The sequence below is a fragment of the Numida meleagris genome, chromosome 4 (genome assembly GCF_002078875.1).
Source record: "Numida meleagris isolate 19003 breed g44 Domestic line chromosome 4, NumMel1.0, whole genome shotgun sequence".
Lineage (NCBI taxonomy): Eukaryota > Metazoa > Chordata > Aves > Galliformes > Numididae > Numida > Numida meleagris.
The window spans coordinates 38,895,902-38,916,637 of NC_034412.1; the positions used below are offsets into that span (position 1 = coordinate 38,895,902).

General features: G+C 40.6%; 1 protein-coding gene across 5 annotated transcripts in view; it reads left to right on the forward strand.

The window, feature by feature from the left end:
• The window catches only part of LOC110398614 (tripartite motif-containing protein 2-like), a 41,768-nt gene continuing 22,604 nt past the window's right edge, over positions 1,573 to 20,736 (forward strand). For 4 of the 5 annotated variants that reach the window (XR_002438499.1, XR_002438500.1, XM_021396434.1 and 1 more), the window contains exon 1: positions 1,573 to 1,823. Coding sequence is in view for 3 of the 5 variants with exons in the window: in XM_021396434.1 (XP_021252109.1) it covers positions 1,807 to 1,823 (17 nt within the window). In the remaining 2 variants the exon portion in view is untranslated. Of the gene's footprint in view, positions 1,824 to 4,520; positions 5,132 to 20,736 lie in introns of those variants that run through there. The other variant, XM_021396433.1, reaches the window with a different exon arrangement.

Below are 20,736 nucleotides of genomic sequence, written 5' to 3' on the forward strand. Positions count from 1 at the left end.
GCCTACACTGAATGTCACTTTGCACAGTGCAATGCAGGAGGATCTTACTTAAGCTTTTGGGAAATATTCTGTAGGCAGGCTGCTCTCTCTTACCATCTTTTGAGTATGTACATAGGAGAAAAATCAGTGTGCATGTGTATTGATGTATGTTATGCTAATAGAAGTTGAGAGATCGACAGATCTGAAGAGAGAGTGATCCACTGAGTCACAACACAGGTACCTCAAAGGTAGAATTTTACTCATGTTTCCTGTCTTAGTTTCAGCTGGGACAGAATTGTTTTCTTCAGACTGTCTGATATAATGCTATGTTCAGGGGGTGGTGAGGAATTGTGCTTCACTTGTTATATATATTCATTTATATTTATATTGATAATTATTATCCTTTTCCTTTACTCGATTTTAGTAAATAGGTTTATCTCAAGCCACAACTTCTACTTTTATTTTTTCCTGATTCTCTCCCTCTTCCCACTAGGAGGCGAGGGGAATGAGCGAGTGGCTGTGGTGCTTAAACACCTGCCAGGCTAAATCACAACACTTGCTCAGCAATATTCTTCAAACTCAAGTCACTGACTTTGTGTAAACAGGTAGCTCTTATTTCTTAACCATTTGACTTATGCTTTCTCGTACCAATAAAAAGGCTATCTGCAGGTGTGGCTGGCAGGGAGGCACACCCCCTACCTTGTTCACTTGGGTCACAACCATCTGTTACGGGACCACCACTTCATGTCATTCCCAGCCATGCAGGTCTTCAGCTGCTGACTTAGAAGGCAAGCCCTTCTCAGCCTGCAGAGCTCTAATCTTCCCATCTCCCGCATAGAATCTGATAGATCTGCTCTCCCTGCCGTGGTTGTGGATAGGTGTAATCTCCTCTTAGCTGAGAGGAAAGCCATATAAACAGCAATTTTCCTTTTCCGTTTCTGCTCCACTGCACACTATGCCTCTCTGACTCGTACAGCTCCTTTCAGGCACTTCCTCCAGTTTTAACGTGGCACCATTTCATAATGTGTAATAAGAAACATCGAAGCTGATATTTCAGTTTAGAGCAGAGTAGATGTAGTGAGATCCCTGTTGCTGGAAGAATAAGTAAGCTGAAAAACGCTCCGCACTTCAATATGCAGTATTGATTCCTGCATTGAGCCATAATGTCAGCTGAATGCCTGCCTTCCTCCTCACTTTCCACAAATGCAAAATAATAGACCTTGTTTTCTGGAATTCAGAAATTATTTTGGATTTTTTTTTTTTGGCAAGTGGTGCTCTGACAGTGCCCCCTACACTCTCATTTAATTTGTAGTATCATTTGTGTTTTGTATTTCATGTTTAGATATAGTTACCTAAAAATTATATTTATTGCCCTAAAGGCAAATTGGCTTCAATTTTATAGTGAGAACTTCAGCATTACCTTATTATGAAAAAGAGTCTAAGCCATATACATTATGCAAGGTTGCCATAGTAACACTTTTTCCGAAGGGAAAACTGACTGACTGTAGTTCCCACAGAAACCAGTCCCTGCTGAGACAGGTGCCTCCAGGGGAAGTGAAGGGAATATAAATGAGAGAGAGAGAGAGATGCACACAGATGTATGATCTCTGCAGCATCCCTGCATTGCTGCAAATTCAGCTACAATGGGTTTATTTTCAATTTGTGGATTTGAACTGTATGACTGGCACCTCCTCTTGGCACGTAAACTCTGCCCACCCCTCCCTTCCGTGGAACTGGTTGTGCAGATGGAGTTGTGGAAATGCTCTGCGATGGCAATGAAGTGACCGCATCTGACAAGAAAGTCCAGAGATCTAGAAACCACAGTGCATGGGAGGATTTAAATGGTAAATGAGAATTTCCCCCTCTTATTAACTCTGCTTCTCTGAAAGAAGTCAGCAAAGACAGGTATGGGAATAATTCCTTCTGGAGAGGAGTGATTCTTGACTAATTTGTTGCTTAATGGTTTTGTTCTTTTGGGGTACAAGCACATGCTGCTTGGTAAAATGTATAATTGAAGATCAGGATGTTTTGGAAAGGAATTAAGTCATAGGATTTGTTAAGTGACAAAAAAGCCATTTCTTTAATGTACTTAAATATCACTAAAGGCAAGTATGGATTCACGTTTCTGAAATCCTTTTGCAAGTTTTTTCACAAGTAGTGTTGATTGATTTTATTTTTCTTGAAGAACAATAAAATCATGACATTCATTCAAGGCTTAATGTGGCCATAGCTACAGATTAACACACTGCTACTTCATCTTCATCCTGTCATCTCTCTGCTGCTTTATGGGAAAAGCAGGCTGACATGGTTATTAAATCTGGCAACTGTGTTATATGCGCATGGGAAGCAAGTAGAGCACAGCATATAGAAAACGAGTTGCCTTCAGATAGCAACCTTCCTTCCACTGCCACAAGGCTTGAGAGGCAGACCAAAAAGCTCTTTCTCCCTTTTCTAATCACCAGTCACTGGAACAGTGTGCAAATACCACAAATATGGTGGCAAATGTAAATATTCTTTGCCTGTGCAATGCTTTCAGATTGCTAATTAGGATTTCTACCTTGGTGTTTTGACTGAAAAAGCAGAGGGGTGAAAGCTGAAACCATCCTCAGAGTAAATGCTTCTCTGCAGTATTGTTTTGGCTTTCAATGGAGGAGATGCTGAGGGAAAGGAATGTATGAAAGCTTTCCAGAACAAACGGTTTGCAGTTGTTTGTTGATTTCTGGGGATGTCTGCTCGCCACTTTGTGAGGGGAGAAGCCAAGCAAATGCAGGAGGTGCTTCTAGATAGAGGGTTTTCTGCTTATGTTAGATAATATTAGATATGCGGTGAGAAAGAAACTTCAGCATTAACAAGCTGCTTCTGAACATGCAGGAGAGAACTCTGTCATGCTATTTTTCACCTTGAACCTTTAAAAATTCATACATGCAGAACTGGACTTCTAATTAAGAATCTCAGCAGTACCTTATTATTGGAAGTGCAAACAAATAATCATCATAAGGGCCACCAATGTGACCTGCTAAGAGCAGTGAACATAGCACAGTGAGCAATACATGTTTTTAACCCATTTTACTCTGTTTGTACATTAAAAGAATATTTATGTGATGTGTGGCATGGAGGCGTGATAGTAAAGTGGTTGGGAAGTAATGGAGTTGCAGGTTTCTCAGTGATGCTGTGATACTGTAAAGAAGAGAACTGGTGATTGTTAGTGGGGCTTTTTGATCTTGTGGTAAGGGAGAAACAGCATCATGTTTTTTAGCCTCCTTTCTAATGCAAAGCTTCTGTAGTACTGTTGTCCTATGGAGTTTTTGTGCAGTGAATTTTTATGCTGTGAATTGAATCTGCTTATTGAAAACAGCCTGCAATCAGTACCAAATATACACATCAGATAACTGCAGGAGAAATACAGGATGTAGCTGGTTTGTTTGAGTTGCTGTGTCATGTTTCTTGCTTTGTTTACATGATTTGTTATTTCTTAGGGATACTGTAGGCTGTTTATGAGCCCGGTGAAAAAGTCATTACAATAGTTAACAGGTGACTGCAATTAAGTGACTAGAGAGAGATAATTGTTCCCTGTAAGGAAAGAACTGAACATATTTGCAGTACTACTGCTACTGTGTCTCTAATGCTGTTGTAACACAGGTTATATGTTTGGTCCATCTGTTGTTTTGAAGCTACTTTTTAGTACTTCAGCTTCATTTTGCGGATGTATACATAGAAATGCTTGTCTTGATTGTAGCAACTGAAAAGAGATTTTGGAGCGTCTCCTCATTTCCCTTTTTCCTCATATGCAGTCAGAAATTCATAGTTTCCCTGAAACTAAGCTGTAAAAATGGTGGTTTCTGATGACAGCTGTGGAGCTAATCTTCCCAAGCCTGAGTGGCAGCTAGCCAACTGCTGAGGCAAGAGGTGACCTTTCAGGACAGTGTCTCTCACAAAAAGGTCAAAATGTTAAAACAGCAGACGTCAAATGCCTTGTGCAAAGGAAAAGGATTGTCAGCTGGTGGGCTTCAGCTGAAGGTAGTTGATCTACTTTTTGCCTGGATTAAACATGGAAAGCCCCTGCCTAAATATATAGAGTATAAAGAAATCATGTGCGTCCCAAATCATTTCAGAAGTTTTGGGAAGATCTGGGGCTTGAATAAACATTTTCAAAGCTGTTTCATTGAAGATCTGCTCTGGAATGTTGAGACTGATGTCCAGAAAAGCAGCCTTTTCACCTTCTCTTCTGCACTTTGCATCTCATACCAGTTTTCCTTCCAAATCTCTCATCCACTATGTAAATTGATTTTGATTAAAATTAATTAGTGCTCATTGATGTGCAGCAGGATGCTGAAATTCTGATAGTGTGTGCACTGACTTTAAGACATGTGCACACTGAATATTAAACAGTTCTTCGTGCTGCAGCCCTGAGATGAAACTTCATTTGTAGCTGCACTTACTGGTGCTTTGTAGCTTCCTTTGAAGGCACTGAAGTCTGACCGTTATCTCTAGATCTATCTGTATCCATGACACCATTCCCATGCTCAATGATGTGTCAGATTCTTGCAGATACCTTTACCCTCTGTAAGCAGACCAGAATTGATCATTGATACTGATCAGCAGCACTGTTGGTTCTCTCCACATAAAATATTTCTGAGAGGTGTGAAACTGCCTCATCCTTTACCTCTGCCTGAAGCAAAGCAGTATGTGTGGTTGATCAGGAAACTAACCTGTTTACCTTTTGGTTGACCTCAGAGAGTAAGAAAGGGCATACCAGTGGCTGTACCAGGCCAGACTTGCCTGGGCAGTTTGCAACTGGCCACAATTCAAAAAAATTCTCAGTATTCTCCAAGCAAAGCACAGGGTGCACTACTTGCACAGGCAAAACCCTGCAAAGCAGTCAACAGCCTCTCCAAGTTGTGCCTCTCCAAGTTTTCTCTCTTGCTACAGGGAAACAACTTTTCTGTCTGTGTTTTAATGCTCTTCACATCTACTCCTAGAGGAAGCCACCTCACCCACTGCTTATTTAAAACTGGGAGCATCGCATTCCCTGACTACCACCTTTTTTTGGAAAGACAAAGTCTCCATATTGGTCTTTTCTTTCCAGTCAGTATTCTGTGATCACTTCTTCTGTCTTCTAATTCCCTATAAGAAGAGTTATGAAGCACGTGAGGTAGGTAAGGACACATTCCCGTAAACATATTACGGAAATTAAACTTTCATCTTTCCTTTCCTTTCCCCTTCTCTCCCTCTCTTCCTCCTCCCTGTCTTCTAATTTCTGTCTGCTTTCCCACAAGCAGGTCTGTGATTTGGGCCTTAGCGAGACTTATACATAGTTACAATAAAACAGTAACCTATGTACGAATTAACATGACCAATTATGACAAAGCTACCTAGGATGAATTTTGGATTTTTAGCTTCAGACAGCTAGCCATATGTAGTTGCAATCTATTTAATAATACATGATGATGTGGAAGAACGAACAAGATAAAGGTGCTGCTGCTTTTCTGTGGACTCTGCATGAAGAAGAAACCTGTGGAAAATAACTACATATTCATTAACAGTTATAGTTTGTTTTAAATCCAATTATACAGAGCTTGGTTGTTTACTAAAAGAACTGTAGGGTCAGATCAGCTTATTAAACTTGTCAGTCATTACACCTGATATTAAATTCTGACTGCAGCAATGGCATTATCACTTTATTCTGTATTTTACATTATCATTACTCTTTGCCATTGCTGTAGCACCAAGGAACACTTTTATTGGAACAGCACTGAGCTAGGTACTATATAGAAACAGAAGGTAATCCTTGGACCCAGATTATTTACAAGATGTTTTAAAAATAAAGCAAAAACTTAGCAATGAGGGAAAGAAGCAAGTATTTTAAGCATATGTGATCCAGATGTCGGAACCCTTGTCATACATAGTTTTCTTGTTTATCTTTTTATCTGAAGTCAGAAAACAGATGCCAGTAGAACATTATAACCAAAGTGGTTGTTAGGATACCAGCTATTGAGAGGATGCCTAGATACAAGTAAAAATTGTTATTAAAATAAGCAAATGACATACTATTACTGTATTTCAAAGCTATCTTACTGATTCACGTGGGACTGCTTCCTTAGGCTGTAACTGCTTAGCTAGTAAGTTAACAAAGTATATTAATTGAAATTAACTCCACTGACCAAAGCATGGGTACAATTACAAATAGTTGTGAACCACTGATGAAGATATCCCTTAAAATCATTAGGACAATGTTGTATTATTAACTTTGTTAATTAGTAAGTTAAGAAGGTTCATGATAAACTTGATTACTAGGGTAATAATATTCATTGTTTGGTTTAATGAAGAATGTTTACCTGCAGTTACATATGTTCTAAATTTCAGAGTTAATTATTGGAATGAAACAGCAGCAGTGTGACACTTGGCTGATGGACAGTAATTGATTCATCTTGAATCATGTACTGTGACTTGGGCAGGTGGACAGTGGGCATTATGTTATCTGTTTGCTCTGTGGCAAATTTTTCCCATCTCTCTGCTCCTTACCCATCTTGCAAGTAGATTTCAGAAGAAGTCACACATCTGTTATCATCACCTTTTCTGCTACCTTTTGTTTGAAAGTTATATTGTGAGGTAGGCAGAGTTTTTTCCATCTGGATAGGTAGTTCCTTGAAAGGATTTTGTGGAACTCATTAGTCGAGAAATATTAGGGCAGGTGCCTCTTTTTTTTTTTTTTTTTTTTAAGAGACTATACCATGATTCCCAAATGGATAAGTTGGAAGGTCAAAGGTAAAATGATCTATCCCCAGGAGCTGTATGGGTTACTGTTAAGAAGGTTCTGAAATCCTATTCTCCAATTCATATATTCCAAAGCATTCTGAAAAGAAATGACCTGATTTTGAAGATGGCAAATCAGAAATAACCAAATCACTGCAGCTTGTTTGTCCTTCTTGAAGGATGATTAATCTTAATTTAAAGGGAATCAGAGACACTATACCTAGCTTTCTTTCTTTTGTGCATCTACAGTCTTTTCATAGAAGTCTTCTCACAATCTCATGTACTCCGAGCATTTGATCTATACCCATCAAGGACTTAAGACCCATTCCAAAAAAACAAAAACCCACAAAACAAAAAAACAACAGGAGAGGTATGATGCCGTGTTCTTTCTAGCTTGCCTACATAGCCTTCTGGATGGGCCCAAAAGGCGATTTCCCTGAGAGCTGTGTGTTTGTCTCTGCCCTGCTGCTCATGTTTTGGGGTTGTGCACTGTGTCTGCAGACAGCCCTAATGCAGTTGTGGAACCTTGGATCAACTCTCATACTCTCTATAATGCTTCTAAGGACTGCTTCATTTAGTGAGTCCTGAATTGCAGAGGACCAGTCAAGCAATTTTATCTTCATGAAGTGGTGGTTAAAAGATATTTAGGCAAAAGTCTGGAAATTGGTCAAACTACAGTCAGCTATTGTACTTAGTACATTTTAACTAGAGGAGTCTTGATACTCACAGAAATTGTTTTATTATTAAAACACTAAAAAGAATGGTTCAACTCTGAGACTAAGACCCCTCTAAAGCAATACAGTGCATGAACAAAAGCTGATTACAGAAATGAGCTGCTTCTCTACCAGACTGTGACCAGAGGCCAGAGGTTTTCTGTCACTCTCACTAAGCAGCATGAAATTGCTTTTTGTCTATAAATTAAGAAACCCGGCTCTCAGTACTTAAGTAAAATGGAAAGCAAAGAGATTTTGCTTTGCTCTCACAATACACAGGAATAATCAATATGCTTACCATATTGCATGTCTTTCAACTAAAGAAAGAGCTCCCTTGTGCATAACAAGCTCAGCACAACATGGCTTGCTTTGTAGAGACAGACTGCCTGTTTGATTTACATCAGAGTAAACAGGCAGCAGATTAAAACTGATTTGTCTTCTTCCCAGAGAGAGAATTTTCAAGATGTATTTACAGGGGTTGCTAAAAGAGGACACTGAATCAACATCCTTCCTGAAAAATCTGACTACTGTGAACAACATATACAATAATTGTGCTTTCTGGTTCTAAGATGATAGGCAGCGTGTGAAAACAAAATGATTTACTAATACTTATTAACTCAGCTTTCAGAAAGCCTGGGAAGCAGATTAGCATATCATTCTCAATTTACAAAAGATTGAATTGAAGCCTCCAAGAAAGCTGGAAGTAGAACTAATATCTACTTTCCCAGGGCTGCGTTTTTACTGCAATTCATTTTCTTCCTCTGGCTCTATAGGCGTGTTGCACGTTGACTGTAGGATCCTGTGCCAACACTGCCTTGAGGCTGAGTCTTCGTTCTGCAGACACATTTACAATATAGCTGCACTCATGCGATCGTTCAGTAATACAGCAGTTGATGGGGGCTATTAATTTGGAGGTGACCAAAACCTTGACTTCTTACTAATAAGAGAAAAAAATACTTAGGGTTACCAGGTTATGAAGCCCGTAAAGTTGAATACGATCTTCTAGATTTCCCCTTCTTTGCCCTTGACAATGTTGGCTGAGCTCCCAAAACTGAGGGATCTCTTGGAAAGGAGCAGCTACCTAGATTAATATGAGCTTTGAGTTGTGATTTATGGCACTGAGCATTCAAATTCCTAGTGACAACAGGAGGCTTTAAAGGTGCTTTTCCTCTGATGGATTCAGCTTATTAACAGGTGCTCTATTGATGCATCCTGTATGTTTGACATCTGTCAGTTAAGGTTAGGATTAGAGAGGGTCATCAGCTGTTTGAGTCTGACCAGAAAACTGAACTGTCAGGTAAAAGAAAAAATATATAAGTGCCTGAAAGAAGTAATGGCAGCCTTCTGCCAGGTATGGGTAGATTTCCTTGTAAAATCCCTCACCATCATTACTCAGGTATCTCTATTCACTGGGGTAGAGGCAGAGGTTTGCAAACAATCCCTCCTCGGCTTCCAGAGCTAGGTTGTCCTCTCTCTTAAATCTGAACCCTCTGACTAATATTCTCCATGCTAACATGGAGGATATTAGCAGCCCTGAGGAGGATTTGGGAGTGTTGACTGATGAGAGATTCAACATCAGCTGGCAATGTGTGCTCACAGCCAGAAGGCCAACAGTATCCTGGGTGGCATCAAGAGAAGCTTGACCAGCAGGTTGAGGGAAGTGATTCTTCCCCTCTACTTTGCTCCCGTGAGATCCTACCTGGAGTGCTGCATCCAGTTCTGGGGCCCCCAGCACAAGAAGGACACGGAGCTGTTGGAGCAGGTCCAGAGGAGGGCCACAAAAATGACCAGAGGACTGGAGCACCTTCCCTGTGAGGACAGGCTGAGAAAGCTGGGGCTCTTCAACCTGGAGAAAGCTCTGGGGTGATCTTGTAGTGGCCTTCCAGTACCTTAAAGGGGCCTATAGAAAAGCTGGGGAGGGACTTTTTACAAGAACACATAATGGCATGATGAGGGCAAATGGCTTTAAACTGGAAGAGGGTAGGTTTAGACTAGATATTAGGAAGAAATTCTTTACTGTGAGGGTGGTGAGACACTGGAACAGGTTGCCTGGTGAGGTTGTGGATGCCCCCTCCGTGGAAGCATTCAAGGCCAGGCTGGATGGGGCTGTGAGCAACCCAGTCTAGAGGGAGGTGTCACTGTCCTTGGAGCAAGGGGGTTGGAAGTAGATGATCTTAAAAAGGTCCCTTCTTACCCAAACCATTCTAAGATTCCATGAATATTCTCAACCTTCACCGACACCTGTGAAAGCTTTTAAATCTTTAATTGTATTTTTTCTTCAAGTCTGTTTTCCTAGATATTAGATTTATTTCTAGGTAAGGAATCTATTTCTAGGTAAGGAATGCTACTTGGTTATATAAAATGAAAACTATGGCAAGCAAGCATCCTTTTGTATTTAAAATAAGGAAAAATAGAACAATTGTTGTAGTCAGATTTCCCTTGAACATAAAAAACAGAGGGTCTCCTTCTGCTGTCAAAGTTTTGTTTTGGTGGCATTACTCAAATACAGCACTGCACTTAGGAACAAATACAACTATGAAGTAAGTTACATGTTCAAAATTCACCCTAAAGAAAGAGCCAAAGTTTTTCGACTAGGAAGTTGATACAAGGCCAGTCCTGTAGGGTGGTCTGCCTACAGTATAGTGGGAAACAAAGGTAAAGACAGAAAAGAGACCACTGCCTACCTTCCTTGCCTGTGGCAGAGGGAATTACAGTGGCTAAGCAGCCTTTAGGCCTATGCTGCTTTAAATCTGTGTTTAACAGGGTCCACTGGTTTCTTTGACTTCTCTCCCTCCTGTTCGGTACACCTGGCCTTTCTGCTGTCTGGGAATGCTGAAGGAAAAAGGCATCAGTAATATACAGATACTTGTACTGGCTCTGCTGTGTTCCTATGCTGAGAAGACGATCCCTTGACCTCCATGGGCAAGCCCTATGCTTTCTTCTTACTGGAATCATTGGTTTATGGGACCGAGGTGTCCTCATTGTGCATTGTTTTGATAGTGTGGGAAGGACACAGTCTAGCTAACCAGCTTATTTTAGGGTATGTACAGAAGTGGTATGAAATAAATCACAGCCACTAGGTGGCCCCCATAGATTCCTCTCTCTGGTTCACCTCTCTCAGACCTAGAAAATTGACTGTGTCCCAGTATGTGCGCCAGCAGGCAGAAAATAATAGAGATGCCACTGTTCCTTCATCCACAGAGGAGCTTTTAAATAATTCAGTTTCCTTCCTTTTTGCCTGTGTAGCTGGGTCAGAGGTTTAAGAAAGCAGCAATTTGAGCTTTTAGAATAAAAAGACCTTGATTGAGTGGGCAGCATGCTGTGTTCTGTCCTGGTTGGTGCTGTCTAAAAAAATTATCGAGGCTGTTGTCAGCCTTTCCCTCTAATCTCTGGTTGTTCACAGCACACGCAACTGGGAAGCATAGTACCCATTAAGCTTCAAGGTTGGCACTGCAGTTTCCCTCATCAATTCCTACTGGGGCTCGCTTTCTTCCTGAGCTCCTTCTCCTTGCACAGTGTCTTCAGTGGACAATTTACCTAATGCCCTAATCTAATCTAATTCAGCTGCTAATGTTTGTTATAGCCATATCACGGCATTGAATACTGCAGGTCTTACTTTGGCAAAATTCCTGCTAATTCTATGATTCTATAATGGCAGCAGCAAGCCTGGTTACTTAAGGGCTGAAAGCAGACTGTGAGAATTAAATATTTTTGTGTGTGTGTGGTTTAATTTCTGTTTCTAATTGGGATGCTTAATATCCCAGCAGTACCTTTGGCCTTCTTTTCAATTAGTTTTTGAACGTGTAAAAGCCAGTTGATAGTTATTTGATATGGTCAGTATTAACTCCAGCATCTGAACTTTCAGCATACAACAGTTCTTAGACATAGCGTTCTTGAGACTCACTGTCTAAAGAAATTTTCCTCCTTTCTTCCATTTTCCCCATCATTTCTTCTTGATACCTTCTCTTAGTCTCTTTGAAATCTATGCTTGATTCTCATATACATCTTGGAATTCAGAGCTACACTGGAATATTTTCTTGGTTCCCTATAGCTAGAGAAAATGTAATCCTTTTACATTCCAATACACAGATTGGAATATGTGAGCCAGAATTACTGTGGCTCTGGCAATAAGAGTAGGAAGACTTGATTGTGTGGGTAGGAAGATCAGGGGAAATATTCTCAAATATATGCTCAAGTAAATAAATACCTTACTTAGGATATCCTCAGCTGAGATTTCTTCTATTTACACCTGCTTCAAAGCCCTGCGTGCCCTGCAGGACTTTCACTCTAGACTTTAGTGTCTCCTAGCCTATAGCCCCCCACTGTTTGCCCCAGTTTCTGCCTCATTCCAGTACAGAGCATCTAGCTCCTTGCTCTCTACAGCCCTTGCCCCTCCACGTCAGCCGTGTGGTTCACAACCTCTCCAGCTTTCTGCCACAACTGCTCTCTTACCACCAAAGAGTTACATTTTTCCCAGGCATCCCAGATCCTCTCCTCCTGCATCTCTTCGCTCTGTGCCAGTTAAAATGCTTATTCTGCTCGCCTCACGGCCCTTAAAAGCTTCCCCAAAGCCTTCTGCTCCCTAACGTAGTCTCCTCCTTCCCTCAGTCTTTCCCACTAGATTCCAGTATTTGCAGCTGGAGAAACAGGAGGCTGCTTCTTCTCCCCTAGAATTTCAAGTTCCTCGGTGCAGGGATCTCAACATACCTCCCTTTTCCTCTTTCTCCTTGTACTTGAAGGCAGAAAAGCAGGGTAAGATAGGCATATACTAGCCCTTTGCATGCTGTAAGAATGGATGGCTCCAGGCAAGGTTTGGAGCAAGACTAAGCCAAGAGATATTTAAGTGTGGTATGTTTTGTAGAATATGTAGCCCTTTCTGCTTCTTTTGCCAAATAAGCTGTCCAGTATTCAACACATATCTTGTGAAGAAACTTCAGCCCCTCCAGGGCTTTTGAACTGTTTGGTGTGGTTCTCCACGTGCTCATTTATTTGTACTACTGGTCACATGTTAGCGTTTCTGATTCTTGGATGAACAGTGTTTTCAAACGAAAAGGATTTGGACGCGTTACTTTTGGTTCAGAACTCTTTATGAATGCATCCATATGAAAAAGTATTGCATCTGTGTTTCCTGGACACTTGCTTTTGAAAGAAAGCTTCCTGATACAAATGACAGTTTGTGAAAAGCACCAATACTGAGACGTCATGGTTTAGTAGGAGCCTGGACTGGCAGTTAATTTTTGAGGGTAACAAAGTGATTCAGATCATAACCTGATGCAAACTGATATATGCCAGAACTTAAGGGATGTGACTTTGAACTTGTATAGTTTGAAGCAGTGTGGGTCTTGCCTGCCTGTGCCATGGTACGTTTTCATGAGCAGCTTGAGAAATGGCTCCTGTCTTCTTTCTTCCCCTGCTCTGTTCTGTGATGTCCAGTCTCTCCATTAGCTGTGATGATCGCTGGGCCCTGTGAGCTGATTCACCTCACGCACCTTCCAGAAAGTTGCTGCATTTTGTCACGGGTTAATTTTCTGTCAGGTGATGAGCTGTATCCATTCTCTGGGGATCCTAAAAGTGCCACAGCCTCTGCAAGGAATGTATGTGAGGAGGACCTTTCAAAACAGCCTCATGCCTGTCTTTTGAAATCGTATCCTTCCAATATTTGACCTTCTTTGATGAAGTTCATCGGCAGTAATACATTGTATGCTGTTTGCTGGCTTGTTTGTAAACTCAAAGAAGATAAAGTATCCAGCCATTAGATCTTGTGCTGTACGCTCCAGGGTAGGGGGGGGGGGAAAGAAAAGACTCATCATTCCAGCTCACTTAGAAGGGAAAAAGCTACCATGTCTCCATGTCACCACAGCTCTCAGAATCACATGATGTGCGGGCAGGCCCGTATCCCCACAGCCACAGGTGTTAGTGAGAGCTGGTGTGAAAAAGTGGCTTAGTGCTGCGCTTCTTCCTTTTTCCTGGGGACAGCCAGGGACTACTGCAGCCTGTAGTGAAAATATCACCAGCCTTGGGGCTTCTCTGACTACAACATCAAGGTTATAATGAATTATTTTTGTCTGAGCTGTTTATTTGCTTTATGTGGAAGAAGAGTGATACTGCAAATATAATTATAATGCAAAATACCAACAGCACTGAAGCAGCCTACTCCGATCTAACAGTAGGAGCAGGCTACAAAGGATTAAAATAGTGTGTTCTCTTTTCAGATCGTCAGCTGAAAATTAGGTGCCTTTCTAGAAGGGATTGGGCTTTTGCCGAACTCTCTACCAAAGTCTCGGGGCAACAAGCAGAAATGCTTAAACAAACTACGGAGTAAGTGAGGTCACCATAAATTGATACAAACTCAGCACCTGAACCTAGATCCAAGATATTTCATGTGCTGGTTCTAAAATGCTGGTGGTAATATAATTTATAATATTACAGATAATTCTTCTCTAAAAATGGGTTATTGTCAGTGCCAAAATGTACATTATAATAATTCCTCAACTGTAAGTGAATTGAAGCTCTACCTTAAACTTCTCCAAGGGAAGATTTGTCTCAGTTTATCTGACTTACAGTTTTTCAGTCTGTACAAAGTGTGCCAACTTGTTTGCATCAGAAATATGTAAACTCCTACACCAAGCAGTCTATTGTTAGAATGAAAGGTGAGCATACAGCTGTGGTGCATCCCTGGATTTTTAATCTGCCATCCTGAGGCCCCATCATCTTGGCAATTTCATAGGTTAAAATTTAATGGCAAGGTGCTTCCTCCATTGAACCCAGACCTTTTAAGTATCACTTTCTTGGTATTTAAACTTCAGAATGACAAGATATAGAATAAATTGCTTTCTTCTATACCTTTATAATACAGAAATTCCAGCACAGCCACACTATGGACTCAATGGGAGCAGAATCCAATCCAAGAGACATTTTCTACCACATACCACGCATAATAACCTGTTTGTCACTGACTGAGAAGGGGCGATTTTCCTTGCTTTAACAAACATACAATGTCATTCAAAAAAATCTTTCAAAAATTTAAACACAAATCTGCATATTATCAGTATAATGAAGATCTAAGGCACATCCTTCTTATTTTGAGAAAACAGATATATTGAAGGGTACACATGAGATAAGTGTAAATCAATGTCTTTACTCCTCAGGGAAAGAAAATGCTCTCTGCACAGGCATCACAAACTGACAGTTGTAATCTCTACTGACTCTCCACTTTAATACCACATCTGACCAAAAAGGAATTTTTATTCCAAAGATAACAGTCATTCAGTTTGTCATGTGCTATATCAGTATGAATGGAAAGAGAGCCTGTATGTCCAGAAAGCCACACAATGGCTACTCTGCTGTGCCTCTGTGAAACAGTTCCTGGCCACAGATCTGAACTCTGCTCTTCCAGAAGGTCGTGGAACCACCAAGGTTGGAAAGACTTCCACGATCATCCAGTCCGGCTGTAACCAGGATCAAATCCTTTGATTTCAAGGAAAATGTCAGTCCTGATAAAAACAAGAAGTAGTCAGTTCTCCTCACTTGATCACTAAGTGAGAGAAAAATAACTGTGAACAAACCCCATTTACTGCTGTATCAAGAATATATCTTTGCTTTAGCTGATGTCTTCTGCATTTCAAGTATTTTGCTGTTAGCAGTGGGGGAACAGAACAACAAAAAAAAGAGAAAATGTTAGAATGCAGGCCAAAGATGTACAGCTGTGGTAGCATTTGACTAGTAGGACATGTGAAATCTATTTGCATGTACATTTTATTTGTGTGTCTAATAATATGACTGAGTTTGTATGTAGCCTTTTACATTGGATCAAAAGATTGTATTTCGCTCATCTGGAGGGCTGTGTTTTCATAAAAGCTGTAGGAATATAATTTCTTTGAGAGCTCTAGCCCTCTATCTGATCTGACTGAAATTATTCAATGACTTCTACAGCTATTGAAAGGAATTGTGACAGCACAGGGAAAATTCCATGTAAAATTACTTCATAGTTTTCTCCTTTGCATATCCTAATTAATACTTTTTAAAGTATCAATCTAATTTAGTCATCTAAATCCTGGATCCAGGTTAAAGGATCATAATCATGCAAAAATGAGAAAAGGAGCAAGTGACAAGGCTTGGAATTTTGAGGCAGACTGTGAGAGACTGAGACAACAGTGTTTTTATTTTGTTAATGTCTCACTGCCCTGATCTATGCTTTAATGAAAGCTGCCTCATTTAGAGATTCTCACTGTTTAACTGAGTAAAATTATTACCAGTAGGGAATCTTGCGAAAGTCCTCTGGTGAAACTAAAGGCTAAATAAAACTTGATATTTTGAAGTAAAATAGCACAAAAATAACAACATTTTCTTATTTCAAGTAACGCAAAACTTCTTTATCTGACATAGACAAGGGTGAAACTGTTTCCCCGTTTTTTTTTGTTGGAAAAACAATGCAGTTTGGTACTGACCTTAAGCTATCAAAAAAAAAAAAAAAAGTGTATACGCCCTACAGCCTCTGGCACTTGAATGTAATCAGGGCATTAGACCTTGAAATAGCTGAAAACAAGGTGTGAAAGTGGCTTTAGGAGCTTCAAGTCACCAGCTTTCTCAAGGTGCTTTTAGAGATTGTGTTTGTGACGCTTTTGATTATGACGCATTTTAGCTCATTGTTGTAATGAATGGACAGGATCACCTCAAATGCTTTCCATCAGGCAGCTCTTCACTAATTCTGAGATTTGCCCGACAGGAAAGGGTACCATGTTGGAGAAGTCCTGTGACTGTTAGAATAGAATGCACAATCACTGATGCTTCGTTTGGCTGACACCTTTAACCAAAATTAGATATGCTGTTTTCAGACACTAGGTTCTGGTTTAAGGAGGAAAAAAACAAAAGCAACTGACCATGTGTCATGAACAAAACAAAAAAAAAGGCTCCATAACAAACTAAGTAAATAGTAATTGTTTGGAGGTTATTAAAGTATCTAAATACTGTCAGGAAAAGAACAGGGCCTATCATTCATATAAATACGTTTCCATCTCTTCGTGCCTCCATTTTTGATAGCTTATTTTTTTAAGATGTGCTGCTTCTGTTTGGATCTGCCGTTGTATTTGGATGACATGACTAGGTTGGGAGTGGTCTCTTGGTGTGACTGCGGTAGTAGGAGCTGCTTGGCTGCAAATGTTGATCAAATGCAAACTGGAAGGATTCCAGTTTTGTGAGAAATTGAGCCCCTTGTTTTTTGGTCAACTCGAATGAAGCCCACCTTGCACAGAATAACTTCACGTTGACATTTGGAGAGATATAAATGGCATTTATCAACCTTTCTGAACCATTTTATTTCTATGACAACTACGTTTTATTTATGCGATTTTAATAACTAAATATTTAGAGTATAAATTATATCATTAAAGACACTTGTCTACTATTTTCTACTATTCTTTCTAATATTTTCTCCATCCCTGGAGTTTTTCAAGAAAAGGGTAGGTGACACACTGAGTGACATGGGTTAGTGGGCATGCTGGTGATGGGCTGATAGCTGGACTAGATGATCTTAGTGGTTTCTTCCAACCTTAATGATTCTGTGATTCTATGAGAAACTTTGTGAACCTTTTCTGTCCCAGAATCTGTAGACATATCCTGGCACTGCATGTCATTTCTCTCAATAATTGGGTTGTTCTGCTATATTTGGATTAGGAACTGCTTATTTTAAAAGGTGAAAGTAGAAATTTAGTTTGTTACTGGAATAATATGAAGTGAAATAAATGACATAGCATGCCATTCTAATGGGGAAAGCAAGGTATCTAATCAGCTGAGAAGTCTGCTGGCCACCAGGCAGACTTCCCGCTTGCCAGCTGGGCTTTTGGGCACAAACTCAGAAGTGAATCACATTAAAAGGGAAATAGCAATTGGAATGTACTTCTTGAGGCTGTGAACAGCTAGTGTAGCAGGTAGATGTTGTCTCCATCTGCCTTGCTACTAGATAGCTGCAGTAAGGTTAAAAAAGGCACAGCTAAATTAAAAAGGCTGTTAACCACAGATATGTGCAAAATGTTAACAGCATGTATTCTGGCACCTCTTATGTTGCATCGAGACCCAGTTGACACAAGCATCAAAATATATCCAGTATAGCCAGGCTGCTGCAGTAGTTTACAAACAAAATGCTGCAGAAATGGCTACTACGCTTTACTGTTAGATATTAAATCTAGGCTATAGTAACTTTAAGGATGTGTCTTGTACCCCGGAGAAGGCAAATGATCTAAAAATGTGCCATAATCATCTATAGCCTGAAAGGTCCCCTGGAAGTACTGGACAACTCAGCTTTTTTTGGACAACACTTTTGCTCAGTTGTAGCAGTATTATTTATGCTCTCTCACTTTAATACCACTGAATGTTTTCAGTCCTGGGTGCACGTTCATAGCAGTTAATTAGATGGATCTTCAGGCCTCAATTCAGGATGGATGCTTTCTGCAAAAGAGACATAAAGATTGGAGTAGATGCAATTACATTTTTAAATTGTTCTAAATGTTTTAGATGCATGAGATGAATGTTCAGCAATCTGCCTGATCCTAATCCAATACGGATTTATTAGTTTTAGTGTTATTAGTCTGCCTAAACATGTGTATGATCAGTTTATTTCTGGATGACTTTCTGTTTTTTTTGTCATGTAACTCTACTCTGACTGTTTGGGTTTTTTCTTTCCGTTCTGAAAATGCAGAGTGACAATCCTTTCTCCCTCTATTTTTTTTTTTTTTTTTTTTTTGGAGTGTTGAATGCTAGCTGACCCTTCATTGAACTTATCATTTGAAAAACTGTTGTGTGGAGTGATGGCTTGAAAAAAAAGTGTAAATTTCAGTCTCTGCAAAGGCTTATACTGTACCTGCCTCCTGCAATTTAAAGTTTAGTTGATTTGGATTATTTTGAGCCTGAATGTACATGCTACCTACCAGTATGTTTTGTAAAGTGCTCAGGAGTTTATTTAGCAAGGAAAGAGCTATGGTTGGATTATTCTGAACTGCTTAACTCTGACTAATGTGAAGATTCTCCTTCCACTTCTGCAGAAGAATAAAAAAGTGATGGAATGTTAAAGAAAAAATACATTTAATACAGTTATTTACAGAACCCTTCCGGGGGAAGAAAAAAAAAAAGGAAAGAAAAAAGAAAAAGAAAAAAATATTGCATTCAAAAGGTTTTGCTGAACAAAAATGTACAATTGTAAGGGCAGTGTTAATGGCACTTAGAAAATTAATCAGGGTAGGGACTGTGTTGGCATAGATGCTCTGACTATCTGCTTTGGGTGCCAAGTGTAGAATTTAAAATCCTTTTACTTAGACCACCACAACATTTAGCCCCTAAAATAATTACTTTAAGCTGCCTCACTGCAGATTTTTTTTTTAAATAGCTCACCTGAGAATATGATGTTTTACAACCCTTTCTATGTTTAATAAACAAGACATCTGAGGTTGACATTTAACATGATATGTTATAGTTTAATCCTATCGTTTTCCTTGGCCTGCTTTTTTCCCCCTCATTTCTTGCCCCTTCTCTCTGAAATCTTCTTTGGAATAACTGGTCATTTGGCTGGGGATTCCTGGACTTCCACTTCATGCACTCAGATTGTCCTTGCAGGCATAGTAAACCCTGATGTACTCCAATGCTGTTGGAATTAATTGTGCTAGGCCCTATCCTAAAATGAGGTCCTGAAAACCTGAGACAGTCAAATAGCCTTGAAGTAAATATCACATCTCAGCTGTGTGATTAGTGTGTGAAGACACCACTTTTAACTTGTAAGTCTTGTTCCTTGATGTGTGCAGGGCAGTCACCAGAAAGTCTCTTCTTCATCTGAGTTTGGGGTAGTGGGAACGTGGGGTCTGTAGGGGTGGAAGCAGAACCACCAAAGGGTTGTAGGGGTACTGCAGTGGGAGACAGAGGTTGTGGGGATGGGGAGACAAAAGGAAAGGGGTCTTTAAATGCCAGCTGTTACTCTTCCCTCCTCTACACAGCAGGGTATAAAGCGTTAGTATGTTGGTGTCATAGGAGGCCTACTCAAATATTTCAGGCGTGTACCCTATAACAGGCTTTGATTACAAACTCAGGAAAGTAAGGAAGAAAAGGCATTAAAAAAAAGCAAAACTGTTAAGCTTTTGTTTGTAGCAGTAAATTCTAGTCTTGTTATTCTTGTCTTTAGCAGCTGAGAGCTTTTAAAGATACCTAATTAATGGCAATGACTTGTGATGGTAGTACTGAAGGTAAGCCCACTGTCGTGCCTGGCCCTGCCATCTCAATGGCAAATACCCGAAAGGGGAAAGAGAATAACACAGAGGGGAGAAAAGCAGTTTGTGCTCAGTGCTGCTTTTCTTGTGAGATCAGTGCCAGAAACAGGCAGGGAGTGCTGTTGTGTGAGTCAATCTTGCACTGGCAGAGAGGGGAAGCCAGGCTGTCTCAGCCACTGCTCTGAGCTGCCTGCAAGCTGAGCTGTGTGTGAGCAGCAGATAGAAATAGAATAAGGTGGCAAAGGCAGCGGAAGACATGCACTGGTGGCTGTAAGGGCTATGACTGTCTCCAGTAACCTAGCATTACTTTCCTGGCAAACCTTTCAAGTTTTTTTCCTCCCCAGTTGTGACAAGCCACGTGCTGGGTCACAAGCTTTGAGGAAGAGCATCTGCTGTGCTGGATCACAAGGTGGGGGAATGATCGTGGCTCAAGGCTGTGGCTGGGGACAGGAACAAGCACTTGACAGAGCTCCTTCAGGGACAGAGCTGCCCTCTGGTTTTGGGGGGCTTATAGTGGAAGGAAGCCCTGGATTTTTCCTGCCAGTATGAACTACAGCTTGGGCTGGTGGAGCATGTGAGTTCAGGCTAGAGGCTATGCTTGCTCTGTGGGAGCTGCTGGGTCTGCATGGATGCACAGCTCCAATGGAGAAGGGTGAAGGTGACTCCACCACCATCATCCCATCAAGATGACTAAGGCCCCATGATTCCAGGTGTGGGCACAGTCCCATAATGACCGAGTTTGGTTGTTTCACCCCACCTGCTTTCCTGGCACCAGGGTCAAATTGATGATGTGGAGCCTGGTGATGGCTGGAGCAGCCCATCCTCTCCTATATTTGTGTTCCCAAGCTATCCCCTGTTCCCAGCAGGATGACTTTGGGTAAGTGATTTCTGGTCTCTCCCACCTCGTATTTTCTAGTCAGCTTTACTTCCTAGAACTGTATTATTTAGCCATTTAGTCTGGGCTAACCCAATAATTTTTTTACTGCTGACTTTAAAATCTTCTGTACAACAGGCTGAGTTAGACGACTCGCCCCTCAGTCGAT